At 41.7% G+C, this 27,001-nt stretch overlaps 1 protein-coding gene across 8 annotated transcripts in view; it reads left to right on the plus strand.

Moving 5' to 3' along the window:
* Positions 1 to 3,593: 3,593 nt before the first annotated feature.
* Positions 3,594 to 27,001, plus strand: part of SAMHD1 (SAM and HD domain containing deoxynucleoside triphosphate triphosphohydrolase 1) — a 57,808-nt gene continuing 34,400 nt past the window's right edge. For all 8 annotated transcript variants that reach the window (XR_007150815.1, XR_007150814.1, XR_007150817.1 and 5 more), the window contains exons 1-6: positions 3,594 to 3,930; positions 7,740 to 7,806; positions 13,308 to 13,380; positions 19,835 to 19,995; positions 23,115 to 23,230; positions 25,659 to 25,729. Coding sequence is in view for 3 of the 8 variants with exons in the window: in XM_047852241.1 (XP_047708197.1) it covers positions 3,723 to 3,930; positions 7,740 to 7,806; positions 13,308 to 13,380; positions 19,835 to 19,995; positions 23,115 to 23,230; positions 25,659 to 25,729 (696 nt within the window). In the remaining 5 variants the exon portion in view is untranslated. The remainder of the gene's footprint in view (positions 3,931 to 7,739; positions 7,807 to 13,307; positions 13,381 to 19,834; positions 19,996 to 23,114; positions 23,231 to 25,658; positions 25,730 to 27,001) is intronic.

Below are 27,001 nucleotides of genomic sequence, written 5' to 3' on the forward strand. Positions count from 1 at the left end.
GACTGCCGTAACAAAATACCACAGACAGTGGCTTAAATATAACAGAAGTTTAGTTTCTCACACTTCTGGAGGCTGGAAGTCCAAGATCGAGGTGCCAGCACAATTAGTTTCTGGTAAGACCTCTCTTCCTGGCTTCTAGACAGCCATGTTCTTGCTGTGTCCTCACGTGGTCTTTCCGTTGTGTGTGCACAGGGAAGGAGATGTTACCAGAGGGAAACTTGTCCATGTACCTGATGCACAGTAAGCCAATGTCTGAGACACCAGTTTTGAAACAAAGCTTTACTATCAGAAGGGCAGCCCAAAAAGAAGGCAGGGGTTGTTCCCAAAGAAAGCTACCTTAGCTTTGTTGAGCTTTGTTGCTTTGTTGAGCCTAGGAACAGTTCATATATGGGGAAGTAAAGGTAAACACGTGAAAGGATTGAGGCACAGGAACTGAAGGGATTCTATTTTATTTTATTATTTTTTTTAAGTTTAGGAATGCCTGGGTGGCTCAGGTCACAAAACTTAGATTTGTGAATTCATGCCCCACTTCCAGCTCTGTTCAAAGAACAAAGAAGCTATGTTCCCACTCGAAGGGAAGACAAGAAAGTTAATCATTCTCTAAGTTCATCCTAGGCCCTCAAACACCTGGATCAGGTAACATCCGAAAAGAACTGGATCCCAAACATGTTCCAGGACATTAGCTTCCAGCGAACAAACCTCCATCAACACTGTCATCAGTAATCCCCACCTTTGGTGATTTATAGGGTAACACCTATTGTTCACCTGACACTTACCTTTGATCTGACCCTACCTTGCCTTCCTGGAGGAACACGTACCCTGGACCCCTTTCCAATATAAACCCCTAACCCCAAGCAACAGAGAGACTCACTTTTCCAAGTCTTTCAGACACTGTCTGCTATACTCCATCACTTACACTATTCAATAAACTGATCTCCTTTCCTCCTGGCTTGGGTATAGAGATTACTTAAAAAATAAACATTTTTCAAAATAAAATTAAGTTAAAAAAAAGAATTTTGGCTTGGCTTTGGGATTTGGGGAAAATACTAAAAAAAAAAAAAAAAAAAAAAAAAAAAAAAAGAAGTCTTGAGAAGGCTAGGTTCCACAAAGGGTGGAGAGGAAGTAAAACAGTGATGACAGCTGGCATTGAGAACCAGCAGCACTGGTTGAAGAGGAAGCTGCGGAGAGATAAAAACCGCAAGGTTAATGCTGACAGAAATAAAATTGCCCAGCTCAGCTGGGTAGGTGGAAGGTAGCTAGGGAAGGGGTGAGAAAAATTGCTGGAGATATTCAAGGTCATTAAGCAATGGGCTTGAAATTAATTTGAAATTACCTTTTTTTTCTAGTCCTAACTATGGTGAGTGAGAAATCAGAGGCGAGTCTGAGCAGTCATCTCCTTTAATATGACCAGAGCACAGGGCCCATATCAAGTAGGTAACTGTTCCCAAGTTGTGGAAAGATAGAAGGAACAAGATCACCAGAACTGTAAATAGAGTTAACTCTATTCGGCAAACCAAAAAGCACCAAAGTTTGGGAGTCAGCTTAAAATCTCAATTCTGTCACTTACCAGCCATGTGACCTTGAGCAAGTAACCAACCATCTTGCACAAGATCTAGGGCCCCTAGAAAGTAGAGGAAATACTAAATATGGAATTAAATTACACTCTTTAACAAACACAGACAAATAGAAAATTAAAGTTCTCAAAAGCAGCTGCTTTGAACAAACCCAGTTGGTTAAACTTAAAACCCTGCTTATATCACCTTCTACTGCCAAGGAAACCTTGCTGTCAGGGCAGATTTTCCCATAAGTCTAAAAAATACAAGTTTTTAAGCCAGCCATTTCCAACTTGAAATATAAGGCTTTCATTCATGTGCTATTTGTTGTCTCTTTCACCCCTTTGTTTTGGTTTCACAAGTCTTGGCAACTCTCTCATCTCATCTCAAATTATTCTGGGGCTTAAGGGCATGTTTTGCTGAGCCTGGCTCTTTTAGGCAGACAGAGGGCAAGTACCCCTCTCTATACTTTTCACCATGGCTCTGTGGGACAAAGGAGCAATTGAAAATTTTGAGTTACCTGATATAATTCTATGTCAAAATTCCCATTAACAAGCAGGTTAGCAAGTGACTTTGGAGCCAAGCTAGATTGCCTGGGTTTGAATCCAGGCTTTATCACTTACTAGCTGTGTGACCACAGGCAAATTATTTACTTACTTCTCTGTATCTTAGTTTCTTACACCCTGAGGTGGTTGCGATACATAAATGAATTAATATTTGTAAAACCCTTAGGAAAATGCCTGGCACCACAGTAAAGCTCTAAGTGTATGCTAGTAATATTTTGCTCTCTACCAGACCACTAGTTCATAATGCTTGATGATAATCTGCCTCATACACTCTTTATCCCCTAGATGGGTCTATGGCTGGGTGGATGGAGAGGTGTAATGGCTTTAGTGGTGGTAGCAGTAGTCTTTTTACTAGTTAATTGCATGAACTAGGATTTACAGGGAAGTTTGGTCCTCCCCCCGAGTGACTAAATTGGTGGGGGCATGCCTCCCATTTTTACAGGCTGTTACGACCAGGTGGTAAAAGTCCTTGAAGATAAGTTTTAAGTAATGTTGAAAAAGAAACCGGTCCAAAATGAAATCACCCGTGTGAGGCCCCACATCAGCAAACCAAGACTTAGTGTCTAACCCAATTGCAGTTTCAGCCTTTCCCTGAACTGTGACCTTTAACAGGTCAGTCTGGTATTTCTTGGCTAGCACTAGTGAGCTAGTGGCCTGGTAGACCCCCTGCCTTCCCCCCACAGCTGGGTGACTCTGCCTAAAACAATCCTTTCTTTTGTCATGACTTCCTTGTCTTACACCCTTTCTGTCTTTAAAAATCTTCCCTTTTGTACAGTTCCTTTCTCCTTACTAGATAGGATGTTATCCTATTCATGAATCATTGAATAAAGCCAATTAGATCTTCAAATCTACTCAGGTGAATTTTGTTTAACAGTAATCGGGATGACCACTTCCTTTTCTCTGGGCAGGGAGTTGGGCTGGAAAGAGGGGTTGAGGATTCTTTTAGAGAGAAATTTGAAGTCCGCTTCTGTTTGGAAACCTGAAGATAAGAGTTCATGGCTAGGCACCCCCAGGGCCCTCTAACTGCCCAGCGATACCGTAGAGCTTGTGAAATGCAAGAAGACTATTTTCATATCAGATCTGAAATCATTCTAGGGTCTTCCAGTTCAGCTTCTTGCCCATTGGTCTCTCAATTGGGAAGATGCTGGCCGCCTGATGATGGCCTTTTAGGTTTAAGTTTGGGGCATATGAAACACGGCCAAGGGTATGCCTGGGATATTCATTTGGAAGAAGACACCCGCAATTCACCAGAGGAGCCCGCGCTCCGGGCTTTGGCGGGGCTTCCACGGGTCCGAGATACACTCTTTCCTCACCTCGCCCGTATTAGCACTTCCTCGGCTCTGCGTCTAGTCGGCCCCTTTCGGTAAACTTCCCGACCTGTTGAGGACCAGTGGGCTGTCACTGCGCCTGCGCAAGGGGGCCCGGTGGCTGAAGTGGCTGGGCTGCCCGGCCACAAGGTCTGAGTACCAGTGCGCCTGCGCGGGAGGCCAGTAGGCTGGCAGTGCCGAGCGGACTCGTCCCCACCGACCGGCAGTCAGTGCGCTTGCGTGCGGTCCCAGCGCCGCGGTTCTTGACTGTGCTGTGCAGGGCGCTGGTTGTTGCCATGCAGGGAGCGGACTCGGACCAGCCCTTCAAACGGCCCCGACGCGATGGCAGCCCGAGAACCCCGCCAAACATCCCTTCCGCGGCGGCGGAGAGCTCCCCGGGCCCCAAACTCCACCGCGACCACCAGACCTGGGGCCCGGAGCAGGTGTGCTGCTTCCTAAAGCGCAGTGGCTTCAGTGATCCCGGACTGCTGGAACGCTTCCGAGGTAGCAGGGCTGCAGGGCTGCGCGGCCGGGGGACCGCGACCCGAGGCGGGGACCGCGGGCCTGAGGGGAGGGCACGCCGAGGCAGTGAGCTGGGGGCCTCAGAGAGGACCCGAAGCGGAGAAGGGAGACCTGCGCGGGGAGATACGAAAGGGGTGGACCTGAGGCGGGGGGTGTGAGGCGCCGAGCCGCAGATGAGCTGAGGCGGAGAGCCCCTCTGAGCAGGGGGCCTGAGGCGGGGAAGGTACCAGAAGGGGTAGACCCGAGGCGGGGGTGCCGAGGTGTTGGGGGCGGGGGGGGGGGGGGAGTGGGGGGACGACCTGAGGCGGAGAGTCCTCCAGAACCGGGGGCCTGAGACGGGGACGGGAGGTGCCAGAAGGGGCGCCCAGGAGTGCCCCCCGGAGATGGAGGGAGGAGAAATGGGGCGTCTGGGGCTGGGGACCCGCAGAGGGGGAAGCCGACTTTGAGGATTGTGAACTTGGGTGAGGCACCTGGTGTGAGGCTGGTGGGTTTCTTCGGGAACTGGTCACCCCAGCGCGGGGCAGGCGAGACTCCGGTCCCTGTTGTGACTTAGAAGAACGTTTTCCCCAGACCGTAGTCGGAGGGGCGCTGTCATTCAGACTCACGGGGCTCGGGAGACCCCCTCTGTGCTCCTGCAGCTCCTGGAGCACTTGGAGTGTGTTTTGCTTTCAAGTTTAAGTTTCCTCCCTTGGCCCCTCAACTCGGGGTTTTCCTAAGGGGGAGGGCACATGCTCTGTGAATCCCTGCATCCCCATTGCCTTACCGTAGCATGCCAGCAGGGCTCAGTGCATGTTGGTTGACCACCCTTGTAGAGCTTGGTAATGATTCTGTTTTGGTCTCCAAAATCAGTTTGCCTAGTTAAATCTGAATGACACTGGGAGTGCTGAGCTGACCACCGGACTCCCAGCAGCCCACAACGTGGCCACATCACATAGGGCAAATGTGTGGGTTGTGAGTTTTAAGCAACTGGCTCCAGTTCAAGCATCCATCCAGTCGAGATCTAAACTTGCCCTAACGGATGTGAAGCTTAACCTCTCTCTGTCTTACCCATTTGTAAGTTTAATAAATTTTTGCAGTTATAGGGTGGAGTCCTGTTTGTCTAGGGTCGGAGGGACTTAGTGTTTGAAGACTTAAAAAACAGCTGGATGGTGTGGGAAATGGTACTTCTTTTTTCTCCTCCCCCTCTTTGGTTGGCCTGCACTCAGAAGTTTTCTCTGAATAGCAACTAGGTGGGGATGAAGTAGTTTTATATTTTCTGTCTCCAGAATATGATGGACTATGATGTTGACTTTCTCTTTCAGTGGTGTTCTATAGATTTTGTTTTTGTTTTGGTTTTGGTGTTCTGTAGATTAAGTCATCAACCTTCAGAATGGTCTCTTGAACCTACAGTCAAATGCTAGCAGAACTCACTCCTTGCTTTAATTGGTAAAAACTGACCTTACATTCACAATTGCTCATTTCTTTTTTCTTTCTTTTTTTTTTTAAATTTTTTTTTAAAACATTTATTTATTTTTGAGACAGAGAGAGACAGAGCATGAAGGGGGGAGGGTCAGAAAGAGAGGGAGACACAGAATCTGAAACAGGCTCCAGGCTCTGAGCTGTCAGCACAGAGCCCGACACGGGGCTCGAACTCACGGACTGTGAGATCATGACCTGAGCTGAAGTCGGCCGCTTAACCGACTGAGCCACCCAGGTGCCCCTCTTTTTTCTTTTTTTTAAGATTTTTTATTTTTAAGTAATCTGTACACCGAGGATGGGGCTCGAACTTACAACCCTGAGATCCAGAGTCCAATGCTCCGCTGACTGAGCCAGCCAGGTGCCGCAACAAATGCTCATTTCTTAACCGTCTGCTTTGTCTTGACCAAAACTTTAGTCAGCCTTCTCTCTCTCCTAGAAGGCCCTGAAATCTTGCTTGTCCCCAAACCTGAACAAGCACTATAAAAGTGGAATGCCCCATCATCAGCCTCTCCGGTAACCAGCTGAGCATAGCAGGATACTGTCCTGTCAGACCCCACTGGGATCACTTCCTTTACCCTATGAAAAAAAACAGCAACACTTTTGTCTGTTTCATTTTGAACCACTTGGAGATTTCTGAGGTCACAACATTCTCCCTATTGTAATAGTCTTCCTTTCTAATCCCTGTCTTAGTCTGGGTTTGCTTTTATTTGGCAAAACAAGGTATTGGGTCCCTCTCCTCATTATGGAATACAGTCTCACAGGAACCCTGAAATTAATTAATTAATAATTAATTAATTAATTTTTAATTTTTTTTAAAATTTTTTTTCAACGTTTTTTATTTTTTATTTTTGGGACAGAGAGAGACAGAGCATGAACGGGGGAGGGGCAGAGAGAGAGGGAGACACAGAATCGGAAACAGGCTCCAGGCTCAGAGCCATCAGCCCAGAGCCCGACGCGGGGCTCGAACTCCCGGACCGCGAGATCGTGACCTGGCTGAAGTCGGACGCTTAACCGACTGCGCCACCCAGGCGCCCCTTAATATTTTTTTTGAGAGAGAGAGAGATACAGAGCACGAGTGGGGTAGGGCCGAGAGAGAAGGAGACACAGAATCTGAAGCAGGCTCCAGGCTCTGAGCTGTCAGCACAGAGCCTGACATGGGGCTCCAACTCACAGACCTCGAGATCATGACCTGAGCCAAAGTCAGATGCTCAACTGACTGAGCCACCCAGGCCCCCTGGAGCCCTGAAATTTAGAGGCTGTAATCCCTGTTTTGTTTACAGATGATGTGTTTGAGGTCTAAAGATGTTAAGTAACTTTCTAAAGGTCATACAACTGGAAAAAAAGCAGAACTGAAAGTTAAGATTTTGTCTTTGGACTCCAGAATTCATGCCAGCTATACCTTAACAAGTGTTCTCATCAAAGATCATCAAGGGTGGGGTTGAGCCCTGAGTCAGGCTGTTAGTGTGGAGCGTGCTTGGGATTCTCCCTCCCTCTCTCTCTCTCTCTCTGTCTCTCTCTCTGACCCTCCCCTACTCATGAGTGCTCTTCCTCTCTCAAAATAAATAAACTTAAAAAAAAAAAAAAAAGATTTTTGTTTGTTTGAAAATAGTCCAGAGTTGTGGAATCTGAGGTCAGGAAGGAGTAAAATTAATTATATAGTGAGAGAAAGAAAAATAAACGTATATATATTTCAAAACACAGTATTATGTGCTTTTCTTGGAGGTTTTTTTTTTTTTTAAGTCTTTTATTGTTTAAGTAATTTGTACACCCAGTGTGGGGCCCAAACTCACATCTCCAAGATCCGGGAGTCAAGCTCCTCCTTGGAGGTTTTAGAACTCAATCAACACTTGGCACCCTTCAGGCTATGGTTTTGACCTGACTATTCTAAGAACAATAGATTTAAGTTTCCTTTCCTCCCCCCATGCCAAACCTCACCTATTTTAGAAGGAAGCCACTGGTTTTGCTGCTGGACTTCCTCACAAATAAGTCATTCAAATAATTTAAAAGTTTTTACTTGATTTATCAAAAATAGCCTGTCAATATAGTTATCTAATTAAAATGAAGACTATCCAATTGAGAGGGGTGCCTGGCTGGCTCAGTCTGTAGGATATGTGACTTTTGGTCTGGGGGTTGTGAGTTTGAGCCCCCTGTGGAGAAAAAGACTTTCCAAGTGGCAAATGAAAGTGGTTTTTACACAGTCCATTACCTGTAGTGGGTGGTTTAGAAAATGTTGATTTGGGTAAATCTGGTGAATCCAAATTGAAAGAAACAAAAAAGCCTATGGTATAATTGTTGAAACCATTCATCTTTTTTTTCTCCCTTTTCTTCCAAAGGAAATAAAATCACAGGTTCAATACTGCTCCATCTTAATGAGTCTGATCTTGAAAGTCTTGGAATAAGGTAAGAATGATAAAATTCAACTTGTAGCCAAGCATACTTCTGACCTTTTTATTCACCTCTGAGGGACAAAACCCATGGCACTGATCTTAACTGTCCTCATTTTAGATCTACAAAGTGTTGGGGTGCCTGAGTGGCTTAGTCGTTTAAGTGTCTGACTGTCGGTTTCGGCTCAGCTCCTGACCTTATGGCTTTGTGGGTTCAAGCCCCACACCAGGCTCTGTGCTGGCAGTGCAGAGCCTACTTGGGATTCTCTTTCTCTCCCTCTCTCTCTGCTCCTCCCCCACTTGTGTTGTCTCTGTCTCTCGAAAAATAAATAAATTAACTTTAAAATAAATAAATCTACAAAGTGTTTTAAAACTGAATCCCAACATAATTGTGTCTGTTTTTGCTGTGCAAATCCTGTGTTTAATATTACTAATGATTCCTACTTTAAAAAATTTTGCTGACAAGCCTTCATAAAGTTTGCAGTGACCAACTGTTTACTCTCAAGTTCAGAATAATTGGATTATACACACCATAAAATACGTAAGGACTAATAGGGGGGCAATGTTGGCAAGAAAAATCAAGGCTACAACCTTACCTTGAACATATTTTTAGGTCTTCCTAAAGCTGTCTTAAGACTGGAATGTATACTTGGTATTAGATTTAAAGACACAATCCAAAGTAGTTTGTTCCTTTTTTGGTTGTGTGATTTGAGACAAGTAATTTCACCTTTCAGTTTCTGCACCTGTGAAATGGAAAATAATAATGAGACAGTGTATATAAAGTGATTAACACATTGGCCCTTAATAATAAATTATATATATATATATATATAGGTAGAGATCCCTATGTAAGGCTGGAGGTTGTAGGGGCTAGATTAGTGTGGATCCACTTTAAAGATCACAGTTGAGAAACAAATATTTAAATATTACTTAAAATGGAGATTTTTTTTTTTTTTTTTTTTTTTTTTTTTGAGAATTGGCAACAGTGGGGGGCGCCTGGGTGGCGCAGTCGGTTAAGCGTCCGACTTCAGCCAGGTCACGATCTCGCGGTCCGGGAGTTCGAGCCCCGCGTCGGGCTCTGGGCTGATGGCTCTGAGCCTGGAGCCTGCTTCCGATTCTGTGTCTCCCTCTCTCTCTGCCCCTCCCCCGTTCATGCTCTGTCTCTCTCTGTCCCAAAAATAAATAAACGTTGAAAAAAAAAATTAAAAAAAAAAAGAATTGGCAACAGTGGTAAAATAAGGTATTTTTTCTTCTGGAGTCCCACTTGGCTAAGTGTTGTTTGTGGTAACAGTAACCAAAGAATCAAAACAATTACTTCATACACTTACTTCATACACTGTTGTTTAGTAGTTGATAATAGAAGCAGATTGTGAGAAAAGATCACCTTAGGACATTTACTTGAATTTTAATAAATGTCCTTTGGATCAGAATCATCAGGAGTCTCTTTCATGATCACGTTTCAGTCCCCTCAACATCCCCCTTACTATTTATTTCTTAGGTATATTGAGTTGCTTACTATTTTAAAATTTTTTTAATGTTTTTTTAATTTATTTTTGAGACAGAGAGAGACAGAGCATGAACGGGGGAGGGTCAGAGAGCGAGGGAGACACAGAATCCGAAGCAGACTCCAGGCTCTGAGCTGTCAGCACAGAGCCCGACGCGGGGCTCGAACTCACGGACCGTGAGATCATGACCTGAGCCGAAGTTGGATGCTCAACTGACTGAGCCACCCAGGCACCCCTAGTTGCTTACTATTTTAATTGAATTGCATTTATTCTAATAGTCTTGCTTTTAAAGAGAACCATATATTTCGTGGACCCAAATACTACCAATTTATTCAGCAAATATTTATGGAGGGCCCACTACATGTTAGGAATTCTTCTAGGAACTTTGGAGACATGAGTGAACAAAATAGAATTTCAAATGAACATTATCTGGTTGTGCCCACCGTATAACTCTGAGGTATATTCTGCAGGACTTTTCAGGGCTGTGTGTTCCTATACAGCAGCTGCTAGTTACATGTTTAAATTAATTAAAATTAAAGTTTCAGTTCCTTACCTAGCCATATTTCAAGTGCTCAATAGCTACTTATGGCTAGTGGCTACCATGTTGGACAGGGAAGACACAGAACATTTCTATCTTAGCAAAATTCTGCTGGCTAGAGCTGCCTTTGAAGATCCCTGTGAGGGGCGCCTGGGTGGCGCAGTCGGTTAAGCGTCCGACTTCATCCAGGTCACGATCTTGCGGTCCGTAAGTTCGAGCCCCGCGTCGGGCTCTGGGCTGATGGCTCAGAGCCTGGAGCCTGTTTCCGATTCTGTGTCTCCCTCTCTCTCTGCCCCTCCCCCGTTCACGCTCTGTCTCTCTCTGTCCCAAGGATAAATAAACGTTGTGAAAAAAAAAATTAAAAAAAAAAAAAAAAAAAAAAAAAAAGAGAAGATCCCAGTGAGATTAGGCAAAGTTGTTCACAGTGGTAGTAGTTCAGCCAACTTATTAATATAACCTAGTACTGTTTTTCCATCCTTTCCTGTTTTCCTTTTCCTAGGATTCACATCTTAAAAATAAATTACCTGTACATAAGGTCTTGTCTTAGATTCTGCTTTCTAAGAGGAAGTCCAGTTTAGAAAAGTACTGAAATTTTCTCAAGTTTATGATCAACTGTTGATTGAAAAGATGTTTTCTTTTTGGTTTGTTTTAATTTTTGACAGAGAGAGACACAGAATGAGAGCAGGGGAGGGCCGAAAGAGAGGGAGACACAGAATCCAAAGCAGGCTCCAGGCTCCGAGATGTCATCACAGAGCACAATACAGGGCCTGAACTCATGAACTGCAAGATCATGACTTGAGCAGAAGTCAGCACTCAACCAACTGAGCCATCCACGAGCCCCAGTTTAAAAGGTTTTTCTAGGGTGGCTTAGGTGGTTAAGCATCTGACTTTGACCCAGGTCATGAGCTGTCAATGTGGAGCCCACTTCAGATCCTCTGTCCCCCTCCCTCTTCTCCCCTGCTCGTGCTCTCTCTCTGTCTCTCTCTCTCTCTCTCAAAAATAAATAAACATTAAAAAAAATAAAAGGTTTTTCTAAGAAATAAGAAACATTGGTACATTAACTGTATATGTCAGTTGTAAGACATTTTAGATGTCTTACAGGAAATGATGAAATATACATATGAAATCTTATAGTCTAACTATGGCCCATGGATACTTGAAATAGTGTTGTTGTTTTAAAAAAAATTTTTTTAAATGTTTGTTTATTTTCGAGAGAGAAAGAGAGCACGAGCAGGGAGGGGCATAGAGAGAGGGAGACACAGAATCCAAAGCAGGCTTCAGGCTCTGAGCTGTCAGCCCAGAGCCTGATGCAAGACTCAAACCCACAAACTGTGAGATCATGACCTGAGCCGAAGTCAGATGCTTAACCAACTGAACCACCCAGTCCCCCGTGTTGTTGTTGTTTTAATGTTTATTTTTGAGAGAGAGAGAGAGAATGTGCGTGTGTGTGTGTGTGTGTGTGTGTGTGTGTGTGAGCGAGCAGGCGAGGGGTAGAGAGAGGGAAACAGAGGACCTGAAGCAGGCTCCACGCTGACAGTGAGAGCCCAATGTGGGGCTTGAACTCAGGAATCAGGACTTCATGACCTCAGCCAAAGTTGATCATTTAACCGACTGAGCCACCCAGGCGCCCTGGCCCATTGAATATTTTAAATTTTTGTTTAAGATACTGTATTGTTTTTATAACCTTTGTTAAAATAATCCAAAAAACCTCTAGGTTTTGGGTGTCTATTTTCATAGATTTTATCTTTTTTTAATGTTTATTTATTTATTTTGAGAGAGACAGAGAGCATGTGGGTAGGTGGGGGGCGCTGGGGGGAGGGGACGAGAAAAAGGAGAGAGGGAATCCCAAGCAGGCTCTGTGCTGTGCTCGCAGAGCCCACCACAGGCTGGAGCCTACCATGGGGCTCAGTCCCATGAACTGTGAGATCATGATCTGAGCCAAAATCAAGAGCCAGACACTCAACCAACCGAGCCACCTAGGTGCCCCTAATTTTATAGACTTTAATCAGCAATTTCTTTGTGAATATTTCTTTTGGGGTTTTATTAAGTAATGAATACCGAGTATCAGTTCAGGCAAATACTAAGCAATGAGATTGGTTTAGGTTTGGTATTTTATGCTGTAACTCTTGGTTGTGCTCAACTGTGCAATGATGCTTAACCTGACTCCGTTATCGCTGACCTGTAAGTACTTCTCCAAGCTTGGCCTTTCCCTCTGCTTGTTATATCAAACTAATGAGGATGGTAGGAGAATAAGAAAACACAATGTATGCTGCTTTATGATTTATCAGCTGTAATGATGCCTCTGTATATCCCAAGAAAGTGATTCTTAGATTGTAGTACGATTTAATATGATATAGAGGCCAATTGTAGCGGTTCTGACTCTAAGTGTATCTAGGACTTTTAGCAAAAGATTTATTTTTCAATCTAATTAGCTGTTAGGTCAGTAAATTCTGCCCCTTTACATGCTGCTTCTGTTGATAATTAGCCGAGTGTCAGGCTAATTTGCTTGGACCAATTAGGTAAATGAAGCTGGATAACCAATTATAGGATTTTGAGCTGTTTACATTAAATCCTATTAAATTTATTTCTCAAACTGAAGCATTACAAGGGATTACTGACAAAAGAATATGGGTATAAGTAAAGCTATTGCCTTCATATATATTGGATTTGTGCCTAAGTCATATCCAATGTTCATAAGTCAGACTTGGACCTTTGTAACTCATTACCATAATAAATTTAAAAATCTCTTCGTGGACTTATCATGTGAACTTTGTTCACATGTCTATCACTTGTTCACACTAATAGACTCCTAAATTCTTATAGTTAAAATACTTCTGATAGGGTAAATATTGAATTGATAATCAGTGATGATTTCTGTGACACCGGTAATCATAGTTAAATTTCTCTAGTTCTTGAGGGAAGGAACTGGGTCTTTATCATTAACTGCAGTGCTGAATACATTATTTAATCCCTCTCCAGCTCTGTAAGGTAGACAATATTTTCCCTGTGCTATGGGTGAGAACATTAGTATACTAAAAAAGGTTGAGTGATTCTCCCTGCCCCCAAGGTCACACAGATTCCATGTGCAGATGTGAACCAGTTCTGATTTCAAAGTCCTTTTTCATTATCTCTATGCTATAATTCAGTGTACTACCTTGAACCATGCAGATTCAGGGTTGTGAGAGAAGATGGCAACTTCGGTTAGGTTAAAATAAGTCTGAAGTATAAATTGAGCGTTAAGTAGAGACGTAGGAGATGTTGAAGTCTGAGTTACCAAGAGAGGAGAATCAAGGGCAGAAGCCTCGGGGGAGAATTTTAGAGGGGGCGTATGTTTGAATTATTAATTGTTCCTTTTAATCTGACTTCTCGTTCTATTAGTGTAGATAATTTAGAGTTGATTATATGCTATTATATACTCCAGGGATTATTATTAAGCAAATAATGACGGATTTGCTTATCCTGTTGTAATTTTAGTACCTTGGGTGACAGAAAGAAGCTGCATAATTGTATCCAGCAACTGAAGGAAATTCATGTTGATGCAATGAAGGTAAGAAGAATCTGAGTTTATTATGTTTTTTTGACTTTTTATTTTATTCTTTAAAAAAAAATTTTTTTTCTAATGTTTATTTTTGAGAGAGAGAGAGAGACAGAGTGCAAGCAGGGGAGGAGCAGAGAGAGAGGGAGACACAGAATCCAAAGCAGGCTGCAGGCTCTGAACTGTCAGCACAGAGCCTGATGTGGGGCTCAAACTCACGAACAGTGAAATCATGACCTGAGCCGAAGTCGGACGCTCAACCGACTGAGCCATCCAGGCGCTCCCTATTTTATTCTTTTTAAATAGGCTTTATTCCCAGCACGGAGCCCAGTACAGGGCTTAAACTCACGACCCTGTGATCAAGACCTGAGCTGTGGGCACCTGGGTGGCTCAGTCAGTCAAGTGTCTGACTTGATTTCAGCTCAGGTCCTGATCTCATGCTTAGTGAGATCAAGCTTTAAATCGGGCTCTGGGCTCTGAGCTCACAGGGCAGAATCTGCTTGGGATTCTCTCCCTCTCTCTGTGCCCTCCCCTGTTAGCACATGTGCCCACGTTGATTTCTCTCTCTCTCTCTCTCTCTCTCTCTCTTTCTCTTTCTCAAAATAAATAAATAAACTTAAAAAAATAAAAACAGGGTGCCTGGGTGGCTCTGTCAGTTTAGTGTCCGACTCTTGATCTCGGCTCAGGTCACGATCTCATTGTTCATGACTTTGAGCCCTATAGGGCTCTGCGCTGTCTGCACAGAGCCCGCCTGGGATTCTGTCCCACCCTCTCTCTGCCCCTCCTTCTCCTTGCTCTCTCTCAAAATAAATAAATAAACTTAAAAAAAAACCAAAAAACAAAAAACCTGAGCTGAGATCAAGAGTTGGATGCTGAACTGACTGAGACACCTAGATGCCCCTATTATGTAAGGGTCCAACTCTTTTTTTTTATTTGTTTTTTAATGTTTGTTTATTTTTGAGAGAGAGAGAGAGAGAGAGAGAGAGAGCGAGCAGGGGAGGGGCAGAGACAGAGGGAGACACAGAATCTGAAATAGGTTCCAGGCTCTGAACTGTCAACACAGAGCCAGGCACAGGGCTTGAACCCACGAACTGTGAGATCGTGACCTGAGCCGAAGTCAGACACTTAACCAGCAGAGCCACCCAGGCACCCCTGTGAGCGTCCAACTCTTGATTTAAGCTCAGGTCTTGATCATGTTGAGCGTGAAGCCTACTTTAAAAATAAATAACTAAATAAGAAAGAAAAAACATTAAAAAAAAAAAAGAATGGGAGGAAATCTGCTTCTCAGAAATAGAATTGTAATTGATTTTTATATTTCTAAACTGCATTTTCTCAAATAAGCACAAAATATTTAAACCAAAAGAAAAACTAAAATATATTAAGCATACAGAAAAGTGTAAGTAGGCAACTACCTAGCTTGTTAAATCTTAATATTTTACCTAATTTTGCTTCAGATCTGTTGTTTTCAGAACAAAATGTTAGAAACAATATAGTCTTTTTTGTACCCATTGTAGATTCTGTTTCCATCCGTTCTTCCCCAAAATAAGTGCCATCTTGAATTGGGTTTATTCATTTTCACAAATGTTTTTTACTTTCACTACATGTATATCTATAGGTATAAACAATGTATTGTGTTACATGTTTTTTAAGCTTTATAAAAATTATAAACAGTAAGTAACCTTTTAAACTTTTATTTTACACTGCTTTTTAAAAATTATTATTATTATTATACTTTTTTTTTTAATTTTTTTTTCAACGTTTATTTATTTTTGGGACAGAGAGAGACAGAGCATGAACGGGGGAGGGGCAGAGAGAGAGGGAGACACAGAATCGGAAACAGGCTCCAGGCTCTGAGCCATCAGCCCAGAGCCCGACGCGGGGCTCGAACTCCCGGACCGCGAGATCGTGACCTGGCTGAAGTCGGACGCTTAACCGACTGCGCCACCCAGGCGCCCCTATTATTATACTTTTGAGCATCCTCCACATCGACACACATAGCTCTGCTTTCCCCTTAGTCAGAGAATAACTTTTAAAGTTGTACTGAATTTTCTTGTCAGCTCCGGTAAATTTTTGTGTCAAATATTAGTCCACAGGGTGGATACATTCCTAGAGTTTCATCTATCAATAGTTCTTGTTTAAAAAAAATTTTTTTTAACATTTATTGATTTTTGAGAGAGAGAGAGAGAAAGAGCACGAGTGGGGGAGGAGCAGAGAGAGAAAGAGACACAGAACCTGAAGCAGGCTCCAGGCTCTGAGCTGTCAGCACAGAGCCTGACACAGGGCCCGAACCCACAAACTATGAGATCATGACCTGAGCCAAAGTCAGGTGCTCAACTGACTGAGCCACCCAGGTACCCCTCAATAGTTCTTATTTTTCATCTCCCGGCCCCTTCCAGACATTCAAGGCCCTGTTTTTTGGAATTAGTGTCCCAAGAATCATTTTAACAAGTGGTCAACTGCCCACCCTCCATCTCAGAAATTCTGATTGTGGGAATTTACAGTAGGCCCGTGAATGTGCATTTTTCACAGACTCTCTGGTATCATAATTAAAGAAATGTTTCTTGATTGACTGGTGACAGAAATTTTATCTTACTGTTCACCCTTTTGACTTCTGTAGGTTAAGAAAACTTAGTTTCAGACCTGGAGAAGGTGTAGGATATCTAAATCCCCTTTTGTACCCTTTTGCAATGATCACGTACATTTTTCATTAGCTGTGTTTGGTATATTTTGCACAGTATTTAAGTTATCTCAGATCTCTATGAGAATACATATTTCAATTTTACTCTTGCCAGTCAGTCTGCTTATTTCCCATTGAAAATCATGTTTGAAAAAAAAAAATTTTAAGATTTTATTTTTTTTATTTTTTTTTTTTTTTTTAATTTTTTTTCAACGTTTATTTATTTTTGGGACAGAGAGAGACAGAGCATGAACGGGGGAGGGGCAGAGAGAGAGGGAGACACAGAATCAGAAACAGGCTCCAGGCTCTGAGCCATCAGCCCAGAGCCTGACGCGGGGCTCGAACTCACAGACCGCGAGATCGTGACCTGGCTGAAGTCGGACGCTTAACCGACTGCGCCACCCAGGCGCCCCTAAGATTTTATTTTTAAGTAATCTCTACACCCAACATGGGCCTCAAATTCACAACCTTGAGTTCAAGAGCCACACACTCCCCTGACTGAGCCAGCCAAGCTCCCCATGTTTGAAATATTTAATAAATGTGTTTGGTTCAGTCCTACAAGAGTTTTCTTTTATAGGCCAAGTAGTGGCTCTTATAGCAAGTATTTTATTTGAATAATCAAATTTTAGCCCTTTCTGAAAAAGTTACCTAATATTAAAATACCTCATTCTTTTCATGACAAATTAAATAGGGTGATCACTTATTAAAGATTATATTTAACAATTTTGTCCTGCAGTTGGAAGAAAATTGCCTGCAATCTATTTTGTCCTTCATTCCTTCATGAGAAGGGCAGCACAGAGTATTCTCTTCAGATAGGACATAGATAAGTTTTCTTTATTAGGTGAGATCATCTCAGATGATCTCTGTTACCACATTTTCACAGTGCAACAAAATTTGTAACAAAAATATTTTTTTAATTGTTTTTTTTACATTTATTTATTTTTGAGAGACAAAGAGAGATGGAGCACAAGTTGGGGAGGGGCAGAGAGAGAAGGAGACACAGAATCCAAAGCAGGCTCCAGGCTCTGAGGTGTCAGCACAGAGCCCGACGCGGGGCTCCAACCCACAAATCGCGAGATCATGACCTGAGCCGAAGTCAGACGCTCAACCGACTGAGCCACCCAGGCGCCCCTGCAGCAAAAATAATTTTGAAGTAATGTTCAAGACACCAGTTTCGGGGCTCCTGGCTGGCTTAGTTAGTTGAGTGTCTCTTGATTTTGGCTCAGGCCATGGTCCCAGGGTCATGGGATCAAGTCCTGTGTCGGGCTGAGTGTGAAGCCTGCATCAGATTCTCAGTCTCCCTCTGCCTCTCTCCCCCACTCACATCTCCCTCTCCCTCTAAAGTAAAGGTTAAAAGTTAAAAAGAAAGACAATCAGTGTCATTTGCTCACTTTTATTCTTTCTATGTTTCGTCAAAAACAGAAAACTGCCTAACCATATTTATAAATTATAAATTACATTTGTTGCAAATAGATTTTGAAGTTCCTAAGTACTTTTTGGTCAGTGAATAGTATAGTCATGAAATTGATAGCTTTAATGATTTTATATATTTTTTAATGTTTATTTTGAGAGAGAGAGTATATATACACAAGTGTGCAAGAGTGAGTGAGGGGGAGGAGCAGAGAGAGGGGGAAAGAGGGAATCCCAAGCAGACCTGAGCTGAAATCGAGTTGGACGCTTAACCAACTGAGCCACCCAGACACCCAATATCACCCAGTTTATGATAGTGATAAAGTGACTTTATAGAGCAGGTGAAAAAAATTAATACTCACCAGTCATTAATCTTTGTTAATATACATTACATATTGCTTAACAAAGGTATAAATTCTAGTCATTACTTGACTCAGGCTGTTGATGCACAACTTGAATTGAGCTATTTTTTTTTAATTTTTTAATATTTATTCATTTTTGAGAGACAGAGAGCGCGAGTGGGGGAGGGGCAGAGAGAGAAGGAGACACAGAATCTGAAGCAGGCTCCAGGCTCTGAGCTGTCAGCACAGAGGCTGATGCGGGCTCGAACTCACGAACCATGAGACCATGACCTGAGCTGAAGTCGGACGCTCTACCGACTGAGCCACTTAGGCGCCCCTGAATTGGGCTGTTTTTAAAGGAAATGACTTCCTTATCACTAGCATGTTCAAATGTTGGACCAGATGACCCTTTAAGCTTCTTTACAGCATAGAGCTTTTGTAATTCATATTTTGTATATATCTATATATGGGCATGGTACACTTTAACTATAAGAATCTTGGGGCGCCTGGGTGGCTCAGTCGGTTAAGCGTCCGACTTCAGCTCAGGTCACGATCTCGCGGTCCGTGAGTTCGCGCCCCGCGTCGGGCTCTGGGCTGATGGCTCAGAGCCTGGAGCCTGTTTCCGATTCTGTGTCTCCCTCTCTCTCTGCCCCTCCCCCGTTCATGCTCTGTCTCTCTCTGTCCCAAAAATAAATAAACGTTGAAAAAAAAAATAAAAAAAATAAAGAATCTTAACATATGTATCTTGGGGCACCTAGGTGGCTTAGTCCATTGAGCCTCCAATTTCGGCTCAACTCATGATCTCACAGTTTGTGGGTTTGAGCCCCTCATTGGGCTCACTGCTGTCAGCACAGAGCCTGCTTCGGATCCTCTGTCCCCCCCTCTCTCTCCACCCCTCCTCCCATTCATGCTCTCTCTCAAAAAAATAAATAAACCTTTAAAAAATATTTGTATCTTTGCAATGGCAGTTCAACACTAACCATTTAAAACATATTTGAGTTCCTACTGTGTGCCAGGCGTTACGCTGTGTGATGAGTTCTGAGAATATGGCAGTAGACAAGGCCCTTCACCTCCCAGAATTCCATACATTTTTAAGGAACTTCATGGAAAAATTTGAAGCAGTTTGAAAATCATGCATCAGATCATTTATTAAGTTCCTTTTTTCTTTGCTTTAAAAAAAATTTTTTATTATTTATTTTGAGTGAGTGAGAGAGAGAGAGAGAGAGAGAGAAAACACAAGCGGAGGAGGGGCAGAATCCCAAACAGGCTCTATGCCATCAGCTCAAAAGTCACAAACTGCATGACCTGAGCCGAGATCAAGAGTTGGACACTTAGCCAAATGAGCCACACAAGGGCCACTCCTTTTTTATTGTCTTTCTCTTTAAAAGGCGGTTATGGATAGCTAAGATGTATCTTTATTTTAAGAAGCACTGAGGGACATTAAATCTTCACCTGTATTTAACCCTGTTTAAGCTTAGAGTAATAAATAATTGTAAAATTTATCTTCACTAAGTATAGGTATTTCTGAGTGACATTGAGTAGTGTAGAATTTCATTTTCCTGCCCAAGATTTCTTATCTATATGGTAGGAAGCTTCCCTTTCTTTCTTCCTCACTCCCTCTCTTCCTAATGGGTACCATATAGATACATTTAGGAAAAAAACAGACACATTGTCTATAGCAATAAGGCTTATATGATCTGAATGAGTGTGTTAAATGAGTACGTTTAACGTGAATACAAGACTAATTTATTAAAGACTAATCAAATCATATACACAATAAAAAAATTGAATTCCTTATTTTTCTATATTAGAATCCATTAAGAAGAAGTAAAATATACCCAGATCCAATATACTTGATCTGTCTGGTAGTGATGCCTAAATAAGGTAATGATATTAATATCTTGTTATTTCCTGTAGAAGTATTCTTACTTGAGAACAATTGAATAGCTTTAATTGTGCACTGTAGATAGGAACGGCTGCACAAAAATTTTAGATGGAATTATATATTGTTATTGATATTAATGTAAACATTTTCTAGGTCATTAATGATCCTATCCATGGCCACATTGAACTCCACCCTCTCCTCATCCGAATCATCGACACACCTCAATTTCAGCGGCTTCGATATATCAAACAGTTGGGTGGCAGTTACTATATTTTTCCAGGCGCTTCGCACAACCGATTTGAGCACAGTCTAGGGTAAGAAGGCAGTTGATGGGGAATTTACAGTTATTTAAGTACTTTCCTTATCTTATGAAATAATGACCTTTAGAGCATAGTTTTACAAAATGGTAATAATATCCATATTTTGTTGAGAAAATTGAGGCTTTGATTTACCTTGCTATATTTTATGTATTTAAAAAAATTTTTTAATGCTTATTTATTTTTGAGAGAGAGAGAGACAGAGCATGAGTGGGGGAAGAGCAGAGAGAGACAGAATCCAAAGCAGGCTCTAGACTCTGAGCTGTCGGCACAGAGCCCAATGCGGGACTTGGACTCACAAACCTCAAGATGATGACCTGAGCCAAAGTCAGATGCTTAACCAACTGAGCCACCCAGGCGCCCCTATTTTATGTACTCTTATAAGCCAATTCAGATCCTCACTGAAAAGATAATGAAAGTATCTATTGACAGGCCATTTCGATGACATATTTATTTAAACATGGGTTGGTTACTGATATAACTAATGTTGTAAATTTTATTATTTAATTTTCCTGTTTAGTCTTATAAAGAATTGCTCTTTGAAACCAGATAATATTCTTTTTTTTTTTTTTTTTAATTTTTTTTTTTCAACTTTTATTTATTTTTGGGACAGAGAGAAACAGAGCATGAACGGGGGAGGGGCAGAGAGAGAGGGAGACACAGAATCGGAAACAGGCTCCAGGCTCTGAGCCATCAGCCCAGAGCCCGACGCGGGGCTCGAACCCACGGACCGCGAGATCGTGACCTGGCTGAAGTCGGACGCTTAACCGACTGCGCCACCCAGGCGCCCCAAAACCAGATAATATTCTTAAAAAAAATTTTTTTTAACATTTATTTATTTTTGAGACAGAGAGAGAGCATGAACAGGGGAGGGTCAGAGAAAGAGGGAGACACAGAATCTGAAACAGGCTCCAGGCTCCGAGCTGTCAGCACAGAGCCCGACGCGGGGGCTCGAACTCACACACCGTGAGATCATGACCTGAGCCGAAGTCAGATGCTTAACCGACTGAGCCACCCAGGTGCCCCGAAACCAGATAATATTCTTAACCTAGCAGGAAATGTGTAAATCAGAAGAGCATTCACAAGCGTAGAAAAGGTGGCACCTCTGTTACAAACAACTAGTTGAGAATTTGGTCTGCTTTTCCATTATAGAATCTAGAACCAGGAGAACATGGGTTGGGGTGGAAAAAACTAGACAATTTTCTAGGTTTCATGGACTACTCACACTGTTTTACGTTTGTTTGTTTGTTTGTTTTGAAGTGTGTGTGTTTTGTTTTTGAAGTGTTTTTAATTAGCCAGAAGACAAGTGTCTATTCAGATGTTTATTCATTCATCAGCAAATATTTATTGAAAACTTACTAGGCCCTACCAGACCAAGGTAGCAGTTGTCTCAGCTTTGTGGAGTTAGGGTTTAAGCAGAGAAAGAAAGATACTGTATTCACTCAGGAATTACTTTCTGAGGGAAGTGCTAAAAGTGCATTTAACATTTGTTGGGCACTTTATCTTCAATCTATGTTATAAAACCAGAAGTCCTGCTTTTTTGAAAAAAAAATTGTAGTAAAATACACAGGATATAAAACTTACCATCTTAACCATTTTTAAATGTACTTCAATAGTGTTAAATATATCCATATTATTGTGCAACCAAACTCCAGAACTTTTTCATCTTGCAAAACTGAAACTCTTCTCCATTAAATAACAATTCCTCATTCTCTTCTCCCTCTAGCCCCTGGCTATCACCATTCTGCTTTCTGTTTCTATGAATTTGACTACTCTAGGTACCTCATACAGTAGTTATCTATTTGTGACTGGCTTAATTCACTTAGCATAATTTTCTCAAAGTTCATCTATGTTAGAGCATGTGTGAGAATTTCCTTCTTTTTTAAGACTGAATAATATTCTTTTGTATGTTTATACCACATTTTGTTTATCCCTTCATTTGTGAGAGGACATTGGGTTGCTTCTACCTCTTTGACTTTTTTTTTGAGAAAAGTTTTTTTTTTAATGTTTATTTTATTTTTGAGAGACAGACAGAATGTGAGTGGGGGTGGAGCAGAGAGAGAGGGAGACACAGAATCTGAAGCAGGCTCCAGGCTCCAAGCCCTCAGCACAGAGCCTGACATGGGGCTCAAACTCATGAACCATAAGATCATGACCTAAGCTGAAGTAGGACACTTAACCAACTGAGCCACCCAGGTGCCCCATGAACTGCGAGACCATGACCTGAGCCAAAGTCGGACGCTTAATCAACTGAGCCACTCAGGCGCGCCTGAACAAAGTTTTTATTGCAAGCACAGTGAGCATAAGGAGACGTCTTCTCACACGATGTGGCCACAAGGTCTGCCATTAACTAAATCTCTTTGGCAACCCTTTATTGGTTTAAATCATATTAATTAGCTTCTTGCTGTCAGGTGTACATCATTTCTGCCATGTGGGGCATTTTCTTGGGAATATGTAAGTAGTATTCCATGTAGCCTGACAAATCCTCAATGATCACATCATCCACTTAGACTTGGGCTTGCCCAGAACAGGAGCAGGGAGAGCCAGACAGAGTTCTGGTGCAGAGTGACTGAGTGCTGCTAGGAACATGGGTGTGCTTATACCTCTTTGAGACACTGCTTTCAGTGTTTTTGGTTATATACCGCGAGTGGGACTGCCGGATCATATGGTAATTCTAGTTTCAATTTTTTGAGGGACCACCATATTGTTATAGCAGTTGCACCATTATACATTCCCAACAGCAGTGCACCAGGTTCCAATTTTTCCACACCCTGCTCAACATTTGTTTTTTTGTTTTTTGTTTTGTGTGTGTGTGTGGGGGGGGGGGTTGTTTGTGTTTTGTTTTGTTTTATAGCTTTTCTAATGAGTGTGAGGGGGTATTTCATTGTGGTTTTGATTTTGCGTTTCCCTAATAATTAACTGATTGTGAGCCAATAGGTCCTGCTTTGAGGATTCTATTTGTGTTTCTGCCTAGTTCTCAAACCAACTATTCTGTTAACTTGTTGTAGAAATATATTGAAACATTTGAGAAACATATTAGAATTCTTGAGTTCCAGAAGTATCATCTTTCAAATGGAAGAGTGACTTTATATTGTTTTGTTTTGCTTACTCTGCAGCGTAGGGTATCTAGCGGGATGTCTTGTTCGTGCGCTGCGTGAAAAACAACCAGAGCTGCAGATAAGTGAACGGGATGTGCTCTGTGTTCAGATTGCTGGCCTTTGTCATGATCTCGGTATGCTGTACAAAGAACCAAAGTTGTTAACATAAAACCATAACAAGTTATCTCTTTTTGGAATTAAAAAATCTAATAATGGAAAGAAATATGAAAGTTGTGTTTAACAAATTTTTTTAATGTTTACTTATTTTTGAGACAGAGAAAGAGCATGAACGGGGGAGGGTCAGAGAGAGGGAGACACAGAATCTGAAGCAGGCTCCGGGCTCCGATATGTCAGCACAGAGCCTGACACGGAGCTCGAACTCACGGACTGTGAGATCATGACCTGAGCCGAAGTCAGATGCTTAAATCGACTGAGCCACCCAGGCACGCCTGAAAGTTGTGTTTTAATTCTGCAGTTAACATTAATATAAATGTGCCATTGCTTCTTCCTAGAATGATTCATAAGCTCAAAGCTTTGCTATTATTTTTTGTGGTCTTTAAATGTATTTCCCACATTAAACAATTTTGCTACAAGTTATATGAAAGGACTTTTTTTTTTTGGATATTTACATTTTTAATTTTTTTATTTAAAAAAATTTTTTTTAGAGACAGAGAGTGTGAGGAGCTGGGGGTGGGGAAGAGGGAGGGAGAGAGAGAGAGAGGGAGAGAGTGAGAGAGACAGGGAGAGAGAGAGAATCCCAGGCAGGCTCCATGCTGTGGAGCCCAATATGGGGCTTGATCCCACAACCCTGGGATCATGACCTGAGCTGAAATCAAGAGTAGGACACTCAACTGATTGAGCTACCCAGGTGCCCCAAAAGGACCTTCTAATAGTGAGATTTTTGACTACTGTATTTAGGATGATAGGAGTTTTATCTTTCCTTTATTCTTTTTGTTGCCATTTTCTGTCAGTTACTTCATCAAATTCATTCTTCTCATACCTAAAATACATAATCTTCCCTAGCAGATTAACAACACATTTAGAGAACTCCTTTTCTCTCCTGACCCATGTGAGGTCTTAGACCACTTTAATCCAAGTAGAATATCATCCTTCTTTGACAAAGAAAGAGAAAAGACGGGTGCCTGCGTGGCTCAGTTGGTTAAGCGTCCAACTCTTGATTTTGGCTCAGGTCATGTCATTATCTCACTGTTTGTGAGACTGAGCCCTGAGCTGGGCTCCACACTGGGCATGGAGCCTTCTTGGGATTCTCTCTCTCCTCTCTCTGCCCTCCCCCTGTGCATATGCGCTCTCTCTCAAAATAAATAAATAAACTTAAGAGAGAGGGAGAGACTGTCCTCTTTTTTACAGGAGTTTTCAACCCCATGTCTTTGTAGTTTATTTCTACCTATTGGAGGATCCTGAGAGTTTGTGTGTGCCCTTAGGGTAGAGAAAGGGAGGTATCTGTGTTTGAACAGCCAGATTCTCAAGGGGATGAGGCACTCTCTTTAGCATGTCCCCTTGGAGATTTCAGCAGGACCAGTACCACTCCTAGATGATAAATTTAACAGATTCTAGAGGGTATCATTGGGAAACTTTGTCAGTGTCTAGGAGTCTGAGCACTGCACTAATGAGCCTTTTTCTATAGACTGTGACATGCAAAAAGGCCCAGGGCTGGTCCAGGTGGGGTCCCTCTTTAGCCAAGTAACTCACTTCAGAAATTCTGATAATTACAGAGTTGTGTGTCAACAAAGTTTCATAGTATTAAATGAGTGGAATGTTAAAATCACTTATGAATAAGATAAACTAGTGATCTCCACTTTTGGTTGCCCACATCAGCAGTAAAAACCCAAGCGTGTATATTTATTATAAAATGTATTATGTAAATTATACAATTTACATGAAAATACATGTTTTTAAAAGGATGAGAGTAGAAAAATAAAGTTTTATTATTTTCTTCCTCCACCTCAGTGGATGATCTTAAAATGACTATTCTAATATAAATATTCAATCTGAAGATGCCAAAGTTTTTCATTAATATTCCTTTTAGTTACACAGAACTGTCCTTTCATCAGATGTATGTGAGCTCTGATGACTCAAAGACCCCTCCATGGGCAGTTCACTTTCCTATATGTTTTTGTTTCTTATTTTCTTGTTTTAGAAAATAGGAAGGAAAGGGGCGCCTGGGTGGCTCAGTCGGTTGAGCGTCCGACTTTGCTCAGGTCACGATCTCATGGTCCGTGAGTTCGAGCCCCGCATCAGGCTCTGTGCCAACAGCTCAGAGCCTGGAGCCTGCTTCAGATTCTGTGTCTCCCTCTCTCTCTGGCCCTCCCCCCATTCATGCTCTGTCTCTCTCTGTCTCAAAAATAAATAAATGTTAAAAAAAAAATTTAAAAAATAAAAATAAAAAAAAAAAGAAAATAGGAAGGAAGGATTTTTGTTCCTCTTTGTAAAGTACTTGTAAAGTATTAATTTCTGTTGATATTCAGTTTTCGCTAAAAAGATTAAGAAACAGATTCACTTTTTACCAGTTTACAAGCAGTTTTAAGGCTTTTGTTTTTTTAGGTCATGGGCCATTTTCTCATATGTTTGATGGAAGATTTATTCCACTTGCTCGCCCAGATGTGGAATGGACGGTATGTTTTCATATATTCAATAGTCAATAAAGTAAAGACTATTTAAGCAACCATTGCTGTGTTATAGTATACTTCCCCATTATAGTTTTCAGGGTGCAATCATATACAAATACATAATGTTTCATTTGATCTCACAGTAGTCTATAAAGGAAGAATCATTATCTCCATTTTTATAAGTGTAAAGGAACTTGAAGCTCACAGAGGTGTATTGAACTGATACACAAAAAAATCACAAAGCTGTTAAAGGGTGGAGCCAGCAGTAGAAAACCAGGTTTTCTAGATGCTAATTTAATGCTTTTACTATTCTATCATATTATTGAAAAGTAAAATAATAGCTAACTCCATTTTTATCATGAAGTAACTGATACCAGCCAAGTTTCATTGTTTATATTAAATGAACCATTTTATTATTAGGGATTTGGAGGTGGCTGACCCATATTTTTGGAATCAGGTTTTGGAAAGTGAAGTTAGGCTGGCTTCTACACTGTATTTCTGGAATCTGGAGTAAAGGATATTAATATGTACTGAATCCTCCTTCCATGTCAACCTCTATTTCCTTCCTTTCTTCCTTCCTTCCTTCCTTCCTTCCTTCCTTCTTCCTTCCTTCTTCCTTCCTTCTTTCCTTTTCTTTCCCTTCCTTTCCTCCTGCCTTCCTCCCTCCCTTCCTGCCTTCTTCCCTCCCTCCTTCCCTCCCTCCTCTCTTTCTCTTCCTTCCCCTCTTCCTTCCTCCCTGTTTCTCTTTCTTTCTTTCTTTCTTTCTTTCTTTCTTTCTTTCTTTCTTTTTCTTTCTTTCTTTTCTTTTCTTTTCTTTTCTTTTCTTTTCTTTTCTTTTCTTTTTTCTTTTCTTTTCTTTCTTATGTTTTTTTAAAGTAATCTCTACACCTAACATAGGACTCAAACTCATGACCTTGAGATCAAGAGTCACATGCTCTCCCAAATGAGGCAGTCAGGCACCCCTATTTTTTTTCTTTTTCTTTTAAAGGAATAATTCAAGGGGCAGCTGGGTGGCTCAGTTGGTTAAGCATCTGACTCTTGATTTAGGCTCATGGTCCGTGAGTTCAAGCCCTGCATTGGGCTCTCTGCTGTCAGTGTGGGGCCCGCTTCGGATCCTCTGTTCCCTCTCTCTATATGCCCCTCCCCCACTAGCTTGCTCACTCTCTCTCTCAAAAATAAATAAACATTAAATTTTTTTTTAGTTTTAAAAAATAAAGGAATAATTCACATATAGTAAGTTGGTACCAATCTTAATTTTTTTTTTTAAGTTTGTTTGTG

This window comes from Prionailurus viverrinus, chromosome A3 (genome assembly GCF_022837055.1).
Source record: "Prionailurus viverrinus isolate Anna chromosome A3, UM_Priviv_1.0, whole genome shotgun sequence".
Classification (NCBI taxonomy): Eukaryota; Metazoa; Chordata; class Mammalia; order Carnivora; family Felidae; genus Prionailurus; species Prionailurus viverrinus.